Source organism: Chrysemys picta, chromosome 4 (genome assembly GCF_011386835.1).
Source record: "Chrysemys picta bellii isolate R12L10 chromosome 4, ASM1138683v2, whole genome shotgun sequence".
NCBI classification, from domain to species: domain Eukaryota; kingdom Metazoa; phylum Chordata; order Testudines; family Emydidae; genus Chrysemys; species Chrysemys picta.
Genome location: NC_088794.1, coordinates 128958742 through 128976896, shown reverse-complemented (window position 1 = coordinate 128976896; position 18155 = coordinate 128958742). Strand labels below are relative to the sequence as shown.

General features: G+C 39.4%; 1 protein-coding gene across 8 annotated transcripts in view; it reads right to left on the bottom strand.

Annotated features, from left to right (window-relative positions):
* Positions 1-18155, bottom strand: part of PAPOLA (poly(A) polymerase alpha) — an 82761-nt gene that overhangs the window by 3371 nt on the left and 61235 nt on the right. For 6 of the 8 annotated variants that reach the window (XM_065593568.1, XM_065593566.1, XM_005307015.5 and 3 more), the window contains 6 exons: positions 11795-11916; positions 9428-9570; positions 8171-8271; positions 6833-7053; positions 3257-3319; positions 1576-1653 (listed from right to left, as the gene is read on the bottom strand). In XM_065593568.1, the coding sequence (XP_065449640.1) occupies positions 1576-1653; positions 3257-3319; positions 6833-7053; positions 8171-8271; positions 9428-9570; positions 11795-11916 (728 nt within the window). The remainder of the gene's footprint in view (positions 1-1575; positions 1654-3256; positions 3320-6832; positions 7054-8170; positions 8272-9427; positions 9571-11794; positions 11917-18155) is intronic. The other 2 variants (XM_065593564.1, XM_042858688.2) reach the window with 1 other exon arrangement.

The following is an 18155-nucleotide window of genomic DNA, read 5'->3' as shown; positions in this document are numbered from 1 at the left end:
CTTCCCCTATAAATGAACTGAGGTAATAGTGATGGATATGGCAGTGAGTGTAACAGAAACAGAACTCAGACAGTACACAATAGCTGTTGTATCTTTATTCACTTCAAACATTTTCTTGTGCTTTTCCCTCAGTTTACTCCTATGTTCTGGCTCCTGGTAGCCAAACTTCTAGAGCTTTTGAATTATTGACAGGAATAAGCAGGAGCACACTTCTATGACTTACTCTGTGCAGATAAAACTGGGAAATGTGGTGACAGATGCAGCAAGACCTAGATCAGTGGTGGGAAACCTATGGCCCGCAGCCCGTCAGGGTAATCTGCTGGCGAGCCGCGAGACAGTTTGTTCACATTGATCATCCGCAGACACAGCGGTCCACAGCTCCCAGTGGCCGTGGTTTGCCATTCCCAGCCAATGCGAGATGCGGGAAGCGGCGGCCAGCATGTGACTGCGGCTCACGCTGCTTCCTGCAGGTCTTATTGGCCGCAAACCACGGCCACTGGATGCTACGGATAGCTGTGCCTGCGGATTGTCAACGTGAACAAACTGTCTCTCAGCCCGCCAGCGGATTACTTTGACAGGCCGCAGGTTGCCCACTACAGACCTAGATACAGCCCACCAGAATTTTGCAACATCCAAACTGCATCTCTGCCATGATTGCAACAAATCATTTTCTGAGATGTCAGAACTACAGAAACTTAATAAAGAACATAGGTCTTGGACAACTGAAACCTTTCGTTTATTTCAATATTTGTTACTAAGTGAGCTATAAAGATGCTGATTTCTGTGAAGCAAACCATTTTATCTTTTTTTGCTGAGCATCTATAATACATAAAACCTAGTTTGTAACAAATTATGTAGGTGCCAAGACTGTTTGTTTACTGCTTACCCCATTTCAAATCAAGTTAAGTGACCTATGCAGCAGTGCAGCTATTTAAAAAAGTACATGTCTACAAGAGGTTTGCCATGGTGCAGCTACATTAATGGAGTAACAATAGTGCATTAAAACCCCAGTGTAGACTAAGCCTTGTTTTAGAACTGAAATTCTGTATTATTTGTAAACAAAGGAAAAACTTAATTATGATGCTAGATAACTGTATAGTTGAAGACTCATTCTTTTCAGGGTATCTATTGAGAAGCAACATGGTAGAACATGTGAAGTTCTCTTTTTAACATATAGTTGAGAGCCTTAAGCAGCTATCTCTGAATAGCAATTCGTTAACTGACTTGTTTGGTTTTAAAACAGAAGTCCTCCCCCTCTTAGATTACATCATAAAGGGCAGAACAAAGAAAAAAAAGTGAGCCATACTTTAAGTTGTCAAACACAACTGAGAAAAGATAAGAGTTAGTCCAGCTTTTCTAACAAGCAACACAGGCACTAAGAAATAAAATACATATGTAAGATGTGAATGTTGTGAAGTAAGCACAAGCAACCTGCCATACAGATATCTATATGAAAATATTCCATTATATAGTTCTTTGCTGTCATTATTTTTAACATTTGTATTTACTTTAATCTCAGTATTAGGTCATCATGATTAGAATATTCACAATATGACACTTCTTTAATGTCAGTACCTGAGGAGCTTGCAGAGATGCCACTGTCTGAACAGTTTCTGTTTGAGAAGAAATATTTGCTTCTGCATCAAGTTGTTCCTTTGAAAAAAAACAAAAATAAAAAAACCAAATGCTCGTATATATCCCTTAGAAGCTACACAAACAACATTCTAAATATAGCCCAATGTATCCCAGAATGAGCTGCACACAGGCAGTCTCCACCAAAACCAGAGTGGCTCTGCACTGGTATAAGTATCTGTCTATGTACATCTCAGTGCAGGATCAGGCATATGTATATTATACAGAAGCAGATAGGACTATCCAGTGCATCACTAAACATTTTTGTACAACAAAAAAATTCATTGGTTACCTATTAGAATGCCCTGTAGCTCGCCTAATTTACATAGTTCCTGATTTGTCACTTACAACTTTTCCAGGAATCTTTCACATTTGGATCCATGTGGGTGGAAATCTTTAAACAAGAAATTATCTCAGCATTTTTTTGGTCCAACTCAAAATAAAGTGTTAAGGATTTTTTTTCCATATTCTATTTAGCATATCATAAAGCTCCTTGATCTGTAAAAAGTACACTATAAGCAAAGGAACATGTAAAGTCACAGCATTTGCCGCAGATTCTATTCTTTGCTCTAGCCCTTTTCCATTGAAGAGAAAACTTTAAAAACATTAACCAAATGTAAAACATGGCAGTATTATCTTCCAAAGTTTGCAAACAGGCTGAAATAATAGCTCTGAGATGTGAAATGTCCTCAATGGGAGAACTTTGAAAAATGGAGATGTTAGTTTCCATTGTAGTAGTAATACCAGTCAATATGCTTTCACCTCAACCCCAAACTATTGTACAAAATTCTAATAATTCCCTATCCACCCTGGTATCTTATGGTACAGTTATATATAGTCAATAAAAATCTTCAGCATGTTAAAAGAGAAAATTGGAGGACAGAATAAATTAATTTCAATTTATCATCAAAACAGGGTCTTCTGTACCAATTATTTAATCCATTAACGACCTTGATTTTTCACTTTAAATGAAGCATCTGAAGAACCTCCGATCTGACGTATAAGACTGCCAATGGAACGCAGGGGCCAAGAAACAGAGTTTAGACCAGTTTACTGTGGATTATATGGGAGCCTGGTTGTAAATCAAGTAAAGCATACATGCCACCTATATTGTCTGTTCCATTTATGATGCAAAACATTTTAAAAATTCCAACTTGAAGTCACAAATTACACTGTGTACAGCCAGTTGTTGGCACAGAACCATGGAACCAGCTAGTCCTAATACCTAATAGACTAAGCAACACTGGCATCTGAATGAAAATCAACATGTACTGCCATGTCAGAATTAAATGGAACAAAATGTAAGAGGCAGCTTTAGGGCTAGGTGGTGCAATGAGTTATTTATATTGCAGTAGCAGAGTTTTCAGCCGTAACTGAAAGGTGTTTGAATTTAACTTAGACTAAAGTGGAATATTAAAAATATAACGCAATTGAAAATTAGTGCAATATCAGCATTTGCTTGCAAGCAACCCAGGAGCTTTTAAATGAACACTGCCTTATGGAAGAAGCCTGCACAACACCACCTGCCAACACTAACAGCAATGGCTAGAAATATGCATAGTCTAACTTGTATGGGCAACACAATATATTCCACTCTGTTAAAAAATTTAAGAGTCATATATACCTTAGTTTCCATTTTATCATGATCACTCGTATCAAGACAACTAGCATCTTCATTTATTTCATCCTGTTAAAACAAAACCTTTTAGTAAAGTACATTAAAATAGGCAGAAAAATAAAGTGACAAGAAGAAAACTTAACGGAACTCAAGATAAACTAGTTTCACAAGCAGAATTTACAAACACCGGTGGTAAAATTGTGTGTTCTTAAAGACAAAGTGTGGCATGTGTTTAGTATGTGTGTTATTGTTTGGTGTATAACAAATGACCTAAGAAATTTTTGGCTTCAAACAATTCTGATTTCACTACTGTTGATTTCGGATTCTGTGACTATCTAGGTCTCCATGTCCCTTCCCGAGAACATCTAGTCCACTCTGTCACACTGAGGCAGGATTATGCACATCTAGACTGCCCCTGACAGATGTTTGTCTAGCCTGCTCTTAAAAACCTGTAATTATGGACATTCCACAACCTCCCTTGGCAACCTGTACCATTCCTGAACTATTCTTATAGCTAGAAAGTTTTTCCTAATATCTCACCTAACTCTTTCTTGCTGTAAATTAAGGCAATTACTTCTTGTCCTACCCTCAATGGACAAGGAGAACAATTAACCACTGTCCTCTTCATGAGGACTTTTTACTTATTTGAAGACTTGTCTCCCCCTCAATCTTGCCTCCTCTAGACTAAACATGCACAATTTTTTCAACCTTTCCTCCTGGGTCATACTTTCTAAACCCTTTGTCACTGTTGTTGTTCTCTAAACTCTCTCAGATTTGTCCACATCTTTCTTCAATTGTGGTGCCCAAAACTGAACACAGTACTCCACTTGAGACCTCACCAGTGCCAACTAGAGCAGAACAATTACCTCCCATGTCTTTCATCTGACAGTCCTGTTAATACATCACTGAATGATGTATTGCCCTTTTTGCACTAGCACATTGTTGACTCATGCAATTTGTGATCCACTCTATCCCCAGACCCTTTACTACAGTATCACTGCCAAACCAGTTATTCCACACTTTGTATTTGTGCATTTAATTTTTCCTTCCTGGAGTGCAGTACTTCGCACTTGTCTTTATTGAATTTCATCTTGTTGATTTCAGACCAAGTCTCCAATCTGTCAATATCTTTTTGAACTCTAATCCCATCCTCAAAAGTGCTTGTAACCCCTCCGCAGTTTGGTGACATCTGAAAATGTTATAAGTGTACTCTTCACTCCATCTTCCAAATCGTTAATGAAAATATTGAATAGTACCAGACCCAGAACAGACTCCTGCAAGACACCACTTGAAATGCCTTCCCTGTTTGACAACAAACCATTGATAACTACTCTAAATATAGTTTTTCCTCTTGTGTACCCACCTTACAGAAATTTCATCTAGACCAGTGGGGTTTCAAGGGGTCCTCCAAGCAGGGCCAGCGTTAGACTCACTGCAGCTGAAGCTAAAGCCTGAGCAACTTACCTTCACGGGGGCCCCTGTGGCATAGAGCCTCAGGCAATTGCCGCGCTTGCCTAATGCTGGCCCTGGCTTTTATATGCAGAAAACCAGTTATAGTGGCACAGATGGGCCGTGGAGTTTTTATAGCATCTTGGGGAGCCTCAGAAAAAGGTTGAGAACCCCTGATCTAGACCACATTTCCTTAGTTTGCTTATGAGAATGTCATGTGGGACTGTGTCAACAGCCTTATTAAAATCAAGATGCATCACATGTACAGCTTCCCCTCCCATCCACTAGGCCAGTAACTGTATTAAAGAAAGAAATTAGGCTGGTTCAGCAAGATTTGTTCTTAACAAATCTATGTTGGCTATTACTTATCACCCGATTATCCTCAAAGTGCTTAGAAATTGATTGTTTAATCATTTGTTCTATCATCTTTCTGGATATGGAAGTTACCATGACTGGTCTGTAATTCCCTGGATCTTCCTTTCTCTTCTTTACAATGTAATCTCCCCCAAACCATCAAGGCTAATGAACACTATACCCCAATGGACAGATATAATTCTCCACTTTCAATGGGGGTACAGAATTTGATCCTAGGCCTGGAAAGTCTCAAGCCATCAGACCTGCAATTTCTGAAGTTCTTTCCAAAGGTCCTGTATAATTAGAATCATGGTAAAGGCAGTCTGGTTAACAGGTAGAGGGAGATAAAACTGCTGTTGATACTTCTTCCTCAAATAAGTAAAATGTTTGAAAAACATTTTCTATAGAATATGTCACATACACCTCTACCTCGATATAACGCTGTCCTCGGGAGCCAAAAAATCTTACCGCGTTATAGGTGAAACCACGTTATATTGAACTTGCTTTGACCCACCAGAGTACGCAGCCGCCCCCCGAGCACTGCTTTACCACGTTATATCCGCATTTGTGTTACATCGGGTTGCGTTATATCGGGGTAGAGGTGTATATAGCATGTTTGAAGGGATAGTATAAGAGATTTATTAGCAATTGCATGGGATGACTTCACTCATAGCTCTGCCACTTGTAGGTAATGGGGACACCCCAAACTTATGCAGATACCACCTTTAACATACAAATGTATTCTATTGACAAAATAAATTATTCAGTTACATTTGGTGCCCTTTGCCATAGCGTTGAAGCCCCATGCAAAGTTTAAAAAAAACCAGACTTTAAAATGGGTGAAATCTTGCACAAAATTATCACATTTAAATTTCTTTTGTCCTTAAATATTTATTCCCTTACACTGAGATTTTCAAAAGACCCAAGCAGGTATAGGCATCCAAATCTCACTGAAATGCAGAGCTAACTCCCTTAGGCTCTTTTGAAAATCTCTGCCTTAATTCTTAAAATAGGCAGTAAACAGGATGTTAAAACTCTTGATAACTGCACTCCTAAAAATGTAGAAAGTGTCTCTCTTACTTTGGAAACAACAAAAGTGTGTTTGTTCATGCATTCGTAAGTATATTTTAAACTACTGACTTAACAATTAAGAATAATAGTCAATAAAAGTGATAGTTGCATGGCAAAGTTCAGTTTATTATTTAACTTTAAACAAAGTAATTAAGAAAATTACTTAGAACTTTTTTAGGTAATTCCTTTTCTGTCAATGTTGCTTATCTTTTAAAAAAAGATTTTGTTGAACTATTTTCTGTCAAATTGCAGAAATAAGCTAAATACATTTTGACCAATCATATAAAGTCTGTGTAATGGGTAATAAAAAATGAACTCAAGACTGAGTATGCTTTTAAGTTATCACAATTCAAATCTGCAACTCACTATTGTCAGAATCGCAAAATGCAGGGCCGGATTCAACTGATTACCTTCTATCCTTTACCCTTGGTTCTGTTTTTATTGTGAAGTGCCTTGAAATACATTAGCATAAAGTACATGTATGAAACAAGTTCTTCAAGTTCATTTAACACTAACACCATAAAGATGGCCTTCCGACACTTAACAGAACTGATTTATTTTACATGTTCTTATTAAGGGTTATCCAGCCAGAGCAGAAAGATGAACACAATTTAACAAGATGTCTCACATGTACCAACTCTCTGAGCTGGCAACGATAATACTAATATTTCTTATGCATGGATACAATTACGATCAAGGATAAAATACCTCTTCTGTTTTTATTTTCTTGGGAGACTCTTCTTTATGAGGGGAAGATGTCCTCTTCACCCCTACGACAGGGCTAGGTATTTTTGTTGCTGTGTTCCCTGATGGTCTTGGTGATTGGTTTGCCAGACGTGTTGAGGAAACAACTCTAGAAATGGTAGGCTTTGGTGGTGGAGAAATGGCTGGCTGTGTGGCAGTTTGAGGAATGCTTTCACTTGAAGTACCTATGAAATGAATAGGATACATTTTAAAATAGTTTCAACGTTTACATTTAAGTTAGACATCAGTTCCACAGTAGTTTGTTTTCTTGATTTCTGTATCTGACCCCACTGGCACTGAGTGAGTTGAACAAATAGCTTGGTGTCTGAGCATCAGATTTGGAACACAGACTACCTGAAACCACAGGTTTAAAATCAAAGCCTAATTAAAATTTTGACTTTATCAGTCTAACTAGATAAATTGAACATCCTGCAGTTTACTGTGTCTGAGTTTGGAGAAAACCTTAAAGGAGACTGGAAGGTCTCTGTTGTGTAAGAACATTACGAGTAGGCATTCATGAGAAAAAAAATGCCCCTTTCTCTCAGTGTTGTATCACATGCAGTGAACTAATTAGCTGACTCAATCTGATAACCAAAGATGGTTGCACATATGCAGTTGGTGTAGCTCTCTGGGCATCTTTAGAATGACAAGCTAAGTATAAAATTATAAGAGTGACTGCTCATCGGCATGAATGGGTCACACCACATAGCTGATTGAGATGCGTGAATTAGCAAATCAGGACTGTTCTTGTTTAGATCTTTTTTCAAAATCCAGAGTAGCGTCACACCGACTAGCTCTAGCACTGGCTAAAGCCAAGGTTGCTTACATTGGAGGCAATTGTGATTTATGACGCAGGAAAAAGTGGTGAAGTCAGGTCATCCTCATTCAAGTTTTAATTGTACTAGGGAGTAGAAGTACCCAAGAAAGTGGCACTGTTAGGGCTTTAGCCAGTACCTAGCCATTCTCTCCTTCACTGGTATAACTGGGAGCACAGCCATCATCTATACTGGGTTTGCCCTGAGCAAACTGTGTCGCTATTATGAACAGCGAACGTGAATCTCCATTTTTAGAGGATTTGCAACTGACAAATGTAGATTACTGAAATTCTAGTACATTATGGCTATTTTGATCATTATATCAAAATATCCTGAATCCTACAGGACATGGTTAATGTGAAATCAGTTCAATGAAATAAGGATACAACATGCAGTAAATTTAAATCTTCCAAATTACGATGATACATCTTTAGTAAGATACTCTCTAGAAATCAATGCTAACAATATAGTATGGAATTTTCCCTACCCCCTGAGCTTTCACTGGAAATGGTTGGTGGCACAGTGACTTCAGAAGCCTGTATGTTGGTCACGGATGCTGCTGTTACAGCTGGAGCAGGACTGCTTCTGCTAAAACATTGAAAAGGGCAAAATGGATAACACTGACAATTAAAATATGCATATGGTATCATACTATTCGCTTTTCATCATATAGCATCAGCACTGCCAAAGACTTGCATTGACATGATTTAGCCAATAGCATCATCACTACCATGTTAGAAAAGGCCAAACTATATCATTGCAATTTTATGAAATATAATGTGAGGATAAGCAAAACAGTGTTAGCAACATTACTGTTATAAACCTGTTCTATGTGAAATACTACAGGAGATGGATTATTTCATATAAAATTAATCAAGTTTCAATTAAGTTTTAAAGCTATTTGAAAGGGAAGAAAAAAAATAATGCCCTCCAAATTTTTTTTTTTTAAATCTATCATCCCCTTTATCTTCACAATAGAGCAAGCCAAGTGGAGAAGGCTGGCATGATAAGCATGTGTTAACATCCCATATCATCACATGCACATCATCATTACAAACTCAGTCCATGGATTGCCTAATCAAGAAATTGGGATTTTAGCAGGACTGCAGCCTTGGTTTTGGCATTATAATGAATTTTGCTATGTCGAAAAGGATGGGGGCATGATGTGTTAAAAACCAAAATTTAGGCTACATTAGATTTCAGCCCTGAGAACCATGACAGTATGCTTAACTATACACTTTCTCCCCCCCCCCCCCCCCCTTCAAGAAGAGTGCTCAGTAATGTAGAAATCCTGGGAATAGTTTAACAAATGAGAATGATTAAAGAGCAGCTGTCCCAGGCATTAAGAAAAGCTACCTACTTTTTTTCTAAATCATACTCAATGTTTTACAATTCAATTTGTATATTGCATAGCTGTAGAGAGTCCACATTATCATCAGATATTTTGCAAATTAACATAAGGATATGAAAGTGACCATGTTGTCAAACAAAAAGCAAGAGACTGGAAAAGAGTGTATCATTAGAAATGGAATCTAACAGAGCAAATGAAAAAGCTTTTTATTAGCTGTAGACATGAAGACATAGTGCAGTGATATTTCCCTCCCCCCCCACAGATAAGTTAAGTCTAAGATAAACAATGATAATATGTCCTCTTGTAACATACATGGTAAACACACGTTCTAACTTATGTAACTTTCAGAGGATCATAAACTCGAATATCGAAGGTTAAGATTAAAATCATTACCCCTGAGAGCTTCCAGAACTGTTCAATGGACTTGTCTTCATAGCACTAGTAGGAGAAGGCACAGACGTGCTGTTATCACTGTCCATAGATAAGTCTAAGCTGCTGTCATTCAGGACTGTCAGTCTGACCCCTTCTGTTGAATGCTACAGCCAATCAGACAATAAATCACAGGTGTTACTTATCCCATTAAAGACTGAGAATCAGTTGCAAGTCAATGAAGCAGTATTTCAATTATACTGATAATTTTGTGAAAATTAATTAGCTTGAGCTCAAACTGACGATATCTAAAAAAAATGTAAGATTAATTGTCTTGACATCAGTTGTATAGATAAAGAGCATTTTTAGAGAAAAATAGCATTGATAAGTTCTAGAAGGCACACGAAAGAAGCAAACCAAAACCAACTACATTGAGTGGCTTGAACCTAAAATACAAAGGCTTCTAAAAGTCATACAAAATAGAGATGTGCAGAGTCCTCAGACTTTTCTACATGCAAAGGTTCCACTGGCCTGCTACCAGAACCTCTTAATTCCTATGTTCAAAATGAAGGCCAGAACTTGAATGATCCATCACCTGCGCCCAGATAATGTAACATACAAGACCAATTTTTCCTGTACTACCTGTGTATCTAGAATTCCAGCTTCATTTCAAGTTTCTTTGATTTTGTGGAATGATAATATCTCAGTTTCAATCAATACAAGTGTACAGAATCAAGAACTCAAAGAAATTAGGAAGTTGACCTGTGGTCTGGGTCATTTTTATCTATCAACAAGGCTATCAATCCTCATGCTGATCACCAAGTTTCTGTTCATGCTCCAGAACTGCCTAATTAGATGCATTGTGTGAGGTTTATATTTTCCTCTGAAGCAGCCAGCATTGGCTAATGTTGGAGACAAGATACCAACCAACTAGATTCCTACTGGATTTGTTTCAGTCTACCATATGCAAACTTTGCTACACAATTTAAAGAGATTTTTAAATGGTGACAATGGCTTTAAAGGATACGAATCGTATATTGGGTTATTTATATGAATGCAGACAAGAAAACAGCAATACATAACCATGACATGCATGTTTCCAAAAAGACTTATTTTCAAGTCAGCTTTAATATACGATTGCTCTTAGACTACATTCAAAGAATGAGGCAGGGACTTTTTTGCATTAGTTACTTGGCCCATAAACACTCTTTCCTGTTGCAATTAATCATGCTCAAACTAACCAAATAGCTTGATCTTAAATTGCTGCTGCCCTTCATGAAATGCTGTTTTGCAGGCTGCCCTTCTTCTGATATATGATCACATAGGATTGCCATGCATTTAAGGGGAAAACAACTTTAGACAGAAAACAGCTCCTTACTAAAAATTTGCTGTACAAGTATAGCAGCCAATTTTCAAGATTCATTAACTGTCATTTAAATCTTTCCCATCCAGGAGTAAAAGGTTATATCTAAGACAGAAAAAACTGTCAAGTGGAGACCCTTTTCAAGTTTTAGGCCAGAGCATATAGTCAGTCACATTAACTGTTGAAAGCATTCTCTAACCCACAGCTTTAGTTATACGAACAAATATGTGTATGTTAGCTACAAAGGGCAGCAGCAAAGCATTCAACATTCTACTGAGTCATAAGAGTAATTTAGTAATTGTGTACACGCCATAAAATCTCAAAACTATTAGTACAACAGGGAGATGTTAGAAAACAAACCAAATTCTTAAATTTGTGTGCATCAGATAATCTTTGTTAATCATGGAAGTGCTGTGTTATAAATATTTCCCTAATTTGGCTTCCAAATCACACTAGCAAAATAGCTTTGAATTCTCTAAATCAGTGTTTCCCAAACATGGGATGCCACTTGTGTAGGGAAAGCCCCTGGCAGGCCGGGACGGTTTACCTTCCCTGTCTGCAGGTCCGGCCGATCGCAGCTCCCACTGGCCACGGTTCGCTGCTCCAGGCCAATGGGAGCTGCTGGAAGCGGCACGGGCCGCCAGGTGCTTTCCCTACACAAGCGGCGTCCTAAGTTTGGGAAACACTGCTCTAAATTAATCAAACTTAAAAATCTGTTTAATCTAGTATATCAAAAAAAAATCATCATGTCATACCTGCATGATTTTAAGGAGATGAGATGAAATCAGAAGCAGATACTTTCAGGAGGTAGGAAGAAAGACATGCACGAAACATATGTACAAATAATACAGTATTAATTGTACCAGATAGTTAGAAAGTTTCTGTAGGTTACACAAGTAAAACTGCTCTTTTAAAGTGGGTTTTAGTTATTTTGTTAGCACACCAAAGACCTTTGGGAATCACTAAATTATAATGTAATTAATTATATTATAACATTAGTTATGTTTGTCAGTAATTTGTAGGTTTACCTTTTTCTTTTTCTGAAGCACATGATTAGGTAGTAGTTGATGAAGTTGCTTTCGTTTTACATGCATTGCAGCAATTTTCATATCCATCTCAAACATCTTGCTGTTTATTGCTTGCCTATAAACTACACAATTAGAAGAATAAGACGACATATTGAAACATTGTGGAAAATGCTGTTACGTGCCCTGGAAGAAAGGACTGGCATTCCAGAGTATCACTTAACAAGAAGGCTAATATTTCCTCAGTCTTGAGAAAAAACAACAGCCCTTCCTCCTGCACTGACAATTGCATCACATCTGATAAGAAAGTAAAGTATTTGAGTTTGCTTATTTTTAAAAAAAGGAAAATCCATTAAAATGTAAATTTCCTCTCTGAAATATGGGACTGAAAAAGTATTTTAAAAGTATGTGAGCTCCTTATTGAATTTATGGAAGAATAAATTCAAAGATGGAACCAAGTAGAGTCAAGAGGTTTCTCGTCTAACTAGATATGAATTAAAGTTAAGACATTTATTTTGCTCTTCATATTGTTATTGTGTTTGTATCAGTGCCTGATACTGATGGGCCTTGATAAATGATCGGGGCCATTAGGTGCTGCTGTGATTATTGGGCCTAAAAATTTACCCTAATTGTAAGTTCAACTGTAAAAAGTATGTGAAAGTTCATAAGATGTCACAATAATAAATTTTTGCCTGCTTGGGAATTAACCATGAAAAATAGATCAAGCTGTTTTCAGTAATGAATGCTATGAACAAGTGCAAGAAAACCAGACAGACTGAATTAGTCCAAACAAAAAGAGGCCTACTGACATGATTCAAGGACTGTGCTGAGGTTGAACTTAATAAACAAGAGATATTGGTCCTGAAATTAATGGACCAAAATTGTTATAGCAGATAGTAGGCCTAATTGATGGACAAAATAATGAAGGGATGAAATAAGACGCCCATGTTTTTTAAAAATCTCAAAAGAGTCGAGACATTCCCCCCCCCTCCCCCCCGCTCCAACTCAATGCATCCCAGAGCTCTCATCTTGTTCCATCTCATCAATGCACCTCATCTTCCCCAACCCCAAGACAGAGGGAACAAACCTGACAGAAAGATTCATTCCCAAGGAAGCAGGCTGTGATGGGGAGGCCACCTTACACTGGTGGGGTTAACAAAGCCCTACAGAGAATGTGCAGGAAGCAGCCAATAAAAGAGAGGCTGTGAGAAGCAGCCAAATCAAGGCCCAGCAGGCTCATATAAAACAAGCAGCAGGCCAGAGCAGGGTCAGTTACTCCCTGGAACTCAAGGAGGGAGGAACTGAGTGCCTTGCAGGCACAAGGAAGCTAGCACCCTGGACAGAGAAGTGCTGGACAGGAACAGGGGAGCCAGAGGAAGCTCCTGGCAGGCTGCTAGGACTGGCAGGCTGAAGGCCCTAAGGCAAGGGTGAAGAATGTACTGGAACCATGGGAAAGTGGTACAGGTAAATATACTGAAGAGTTGGAGGGGATGCGGTACGTGGCTAACCCCTACAAGGTCCTTGGCCTAGTACCTGGACTAGTGGGCGGGCCCGGGTATCCCCCACACTTGCCACTCAGTGTATTTTCTGAAATGTACCCAAATCAGGATCTTAAACATGAGATCCTCTCTCTACTCTTCCAATCATCTACCTTACTGACTATCCATCCTATGCATTCAATAAGGGAAGGGTCCTATAGAACAAATTCTTTAATTACATGGTCACAGTATTAAAATGGATATTTATAAAGGGGCTGAAATTAAAGTTGTATATTGAGGGGGATGACTGTAGTGCTCCACTAATTCTTGGCTATGGAGAAGCCCATATGCTGTTGTGTAAGCATGGCTCTAATGTATGCAGCCTATCTTATTCCAAGGGCTGCACTGGTCCCTGAAGTAGCCCAAATTCTAGGAGACACAAAGTTTGCCTACAGCCATTTGCAACCCCTCCTCCCACTCTCCTCCTGTGAGGTGTAGTACAGAGTCTGGCTTCTGGATTCTATTGCTTTACTAGAAGTGAACTTTTGCAACCCTGCTGTTACCTCATCTATTAAAAGAATTGGAAGGAATGACATTCTCCCACCTCTAGATTAAGGTTATTACATCTTGCATAACAAGTGCTAAGAAGTGCACTGAATTACTAACACCAGTTCGTGGAAGAGAGACTAGAACTAGATAAGTTCATGGAGGATAGGTCCATCAATGGCTATTCGCTCGTATGGGCAGGGATGGTGTCCCTAGCCTCTATTTACCAGAAGCTGGGAATGGGCGAAGGGGATGGATCACCTGATGATTACCTGTTCAGTCATTCCCTCTGGGGCACCTCGCATTGGCTACTGTCGGAAGACAGGATATTGGGCTAGATGGACCTTTGGTCTGACCCAGTATGGCCGTTATGTTCCCCACTGATCAAAGCAGATAAACACAAGTGGAAGCAGTTAAGGAGGCGAGGGAGCTGCAAAGGCGTACTGCTCTCCCAAACCTGGGAGAAGGGAAGGAGCTCTTTCTCTGCTTTTAGTAGAGGAGGGGAAACTGAGCTCCTCTTTAATATATGCCTTCTCTTAGGCTAATCTTTCACCTAGGTAAAGGTGTGATTGCAGCAGTTGCTGCTACTGTTGCTTCATCATCCTGTCCGTAAGGATCTCTAGCTGTGCTTAGGAACATGCATAATGAGGCTGGCACTAGGGAAATTCACTGGGGTGGAGCATGCTCAGTGCAGATGGACTCTTCAGAGGTTCAGCAGAAGTCACTAACAAGCTCTGAGCATATGCAAATAGCAATTTTTAGTGGCTTATAACTTGGTCATATGTAGGTGTATTTTCATAAGAAAAGCAAAAAGGACCTCCTGACACCACGACTATGTCCCTCACAAATTTCAATTCCAAATCCTGAGCTCTTCAAATAATATTTTATATATATTAAACACTGCAAAACCTACCTATTTCCCTCTAACCTCATTCCTGGAAATAGCTGAACTTTTTTTTTTTTTTTTTTTTAAAGTTTAAAGCAAAAAGAGGCAGAGAGCAAGCATAGAAAGTTCCAGCAAAAATGGTTGTGTGGCAAAGTTATAACAACCAAAGATAGTGGTTTATAACAAAATGTCACAATCTTAACATTAGGCTCAGTAATGATGATGTCGTCCGGGGAAGGATTTGATGATACCCTTAGATTCCTGGGTGAATTGTGGTGTGAGATAGTCTTATAGCAGGTAGTGTTGGAGTGATGTTGTTTGGCCTCATTAATGTAATGTCACGGTTGAGAACTATGATGGCATCCCCTTTGTCTGCTGGTTTGATCAGTAGCTGGTGGTTGATTTCAGGGACTCTCAGCAGTGGAGCAATTGCGCCGGATGTGATGTTTGTTAAGGATTTCACTGTTGATTTTTTCCCCTGAAGTAATCAACGTAATGATCAAATGTGTGGCTTTTTCCACTGTGGGATGTTCAGTAAGATGATTCTTTTTTCTTATGACTGTCGGTGGGGACTTGGTAGTTGTGGGTGGCGAATTCATTGTTGTGAAAGAATTATTCGAAGCAGAGTTGGTAAAAGAATCTTCTAGTTCAGTATGGTAGTATGGTATCAGGTTCTGTGCAGCAGTTCAATCCCTGGGACCGTACAGATAATTCAGCTCTGGTTAAGAGTAGTCTTGACAAATTGATGATGCTGGGGTGTGCGTAGTGTCCATGTGGTAAGGTCCTTGTGAAATGGTTTCTCCTGGGGATTGTGGTAGTTAGTTCCACTTTTTGATTCTGGATTGAATGGCTGTCAGATTTTTTTGTTTTGTTTGTTTTTAAAATAGTTGTTTTGGGTTTCTTGAATGATCTCCAGGTAGGTTTCCTGATTTTTTCCTTCCGGTGTGTGGGACTTTGTGGCTCCCTTTTTGAGAACTTGAGGTACAGAAAATAGTTCCTCGGTTTTTCTGAAATCCTCCTTCAGAGCTGTTTGGCATGTATGGAGTTTTATGTAGTGGTCAGAAAGTTATAGAGCGAGAGTATTCTGGGGATGTTTTATTTCTTGCATTTGCTCAGGAAGCAGATGTCGCTGGTAAGTTTTTCCTCCTTTCTCTTCATGTTGTGGAGTTGCTATTTCAGATGGCAAAATAGGATATCCTCCATTGTTGTTTGCAGTTTTGTTGTACCCATGTTGGCCACAGGATATTAGAAAGAGAAGGTGGGTGAAGCAATACCTTTTATTGGACCAATTTCTACTGGGGAAAGAGACAAGCTTTCAAGCTACACAGAGCTCTTCATGTTTGGGAAAGGTACTCAGCGAGTCAGATAAATGCTAGGTGGAACAGATTGTTTTCCAGTAAGTAGTTTACACATACTGTAACAGACCACTGAAGTGGCCAGTTAACACCTCTATAGTCATCGAACAAAAAACGGAAGTTAGGTGGGTTAAGGATTGTTGTAGTAAGACATTAATCCTATGTCTTTATTAAGACCATGATTTTTAGTGTCTAGCGAAGTTATAAATTTAAGCACCCAACTTCATCTTTTGAAGGTGTTGTGCAGGTTTCCTTTGAGATGAGGACTGAAAGATCAGATATAAAGTGATTGTTTTGTGAAAGGTGTGTGCCCACAGGTGATATGATGTTTCCAAATTGTCCATTTACTTTTAAAATGTTTTTTTTGTGGTGGCTCATATCTGCAAAATGTTTTTACTTCCGAACTCCAGATTTGTTTTGTTTGCTTTGTTGAGTGCCATTTAATTTTTTTTTCGGGGGTGGGGTGGGGTGGGGGAGGAAGGGGATGGCAGCTAATGGTTGATTGATAAAAGTTTATACAAACATATAGAGCGATGTTTAAAAAAGTATAAATATCTGCAAACAGCAATATTTATAAAAAATCCTATTGGTAGCACCAGGGAGCTGGTGTAAGGTAGAGGGGTCTGGGGTTTTATTTGGGAGGGTGTGTAGGGAGTGTTGACAAAGGAGATGGACTGATGAATGGGAGCACTGGTAGGAAACCGGGAGAGAGAGAAAAAAGTCAAGAAGCAGGAGTTCATGGCATAGGAGAGCATGGAGACATTCTCCCTAGTCTGACAATGGGGGAAGGGGCAAAGGTTATGGACAGTATACTAGTAGAGTCTTTTCTATAATAGAGATTTAAGTGTTTGAAAAAATTCAAGAAAAAATTCAAGTGCTTAAAATTTTACAGATGGATATAAAACTACCTCTTCCACGCCAAACAAATTTAATTCCCATCCTCCCATAGGCTTGTTTAAGTCTACAGGAGTGGCCCCCTGCTTCAGTGAGCCTCACTGTGTGTGTTTGCAAGGGTAGCCAATGAGGCTCTTTTACAGTTAAAGTGCAGCTCGCAGAGCCCTCCATGCCTCGCCCCCATTCTTCACCTACCAGACTTGGGGTGAGAGTGGAAGCTTGGGGCTTCTATCCTGCGGCAGGAAGGTGACGCTAGGGGCTTCTGCCCAATGGGGAGGAGGGGGTCCTCAGGCGCCTCCCATGGGGCAGAATTCTCTAGCCCCACCACCCTGCTGTAGAGCTGAAGCTCTGAACCCTGACAGGCACGCCTGACTCTCGAACTGCTGAAGATTATTGTATGTGGCTCAGAGGGTCGGTAAGTTTGACCTGGTGTATTGAAGAGGGTTCCCCTTCTGCAGACCTTAATGAAAACCTAATTTAAACTTCTGGTGCTCCTTCAAAAGACAAAGGAAACACCACAAAAGAAAAAATATTCTAAAAAAAAGAGTTAAGCTTGAGAGTATATTACATTATTGTCCAGCTAAAAACCCTCCCAAATTACACTTTGACAAGGAGTCTACAGCTTCAGAAAAAAAAAAATATATATATATTAGAAGCCATGGTAATTAACAGTTTAGGGATCCAGTATAGTAGGAGTTGGGCATGACGGACCATATAAGTATAGGCAGCAATGTGGCCTAGCAACCTTAGGCAAGTGCAGGCAATGGTGAGCGGGTGGCCCCTTACATGGGAAGTTACATCTGACATGGCTCAGAAACGGGCCTCCAGAAGGAATGCCCTGTCCTGCATGGAATCAAGGACCACTCTGATGAACTCTATCCATTGCACTGGTATGAGGCTCAATTTCTTTTTGTTCACTAACAGGCCTAGGGAGCAGCAGGTAGAACATACCAGATCTAGGCTGCTCGGCCCTTGATCCTGCCATCTGCCCTTGATAAGTCAATCGTCAAGATAAGGATAAACCTGGACTCCCCGATGCCTCAGGTAAGTAGCTACTAGGGTCATACATTTTGTAAATACCTGCTGGACTGAGGAGAGGCCAAAGGGAAGTGCCGTGAACTGGAAATGGCGCTGGCCACCATAAAATGGAGGAACTGTTTGTGTCCTTGGAAAATAGAGATATGGAAATAAGCGTCTTTCAAGTC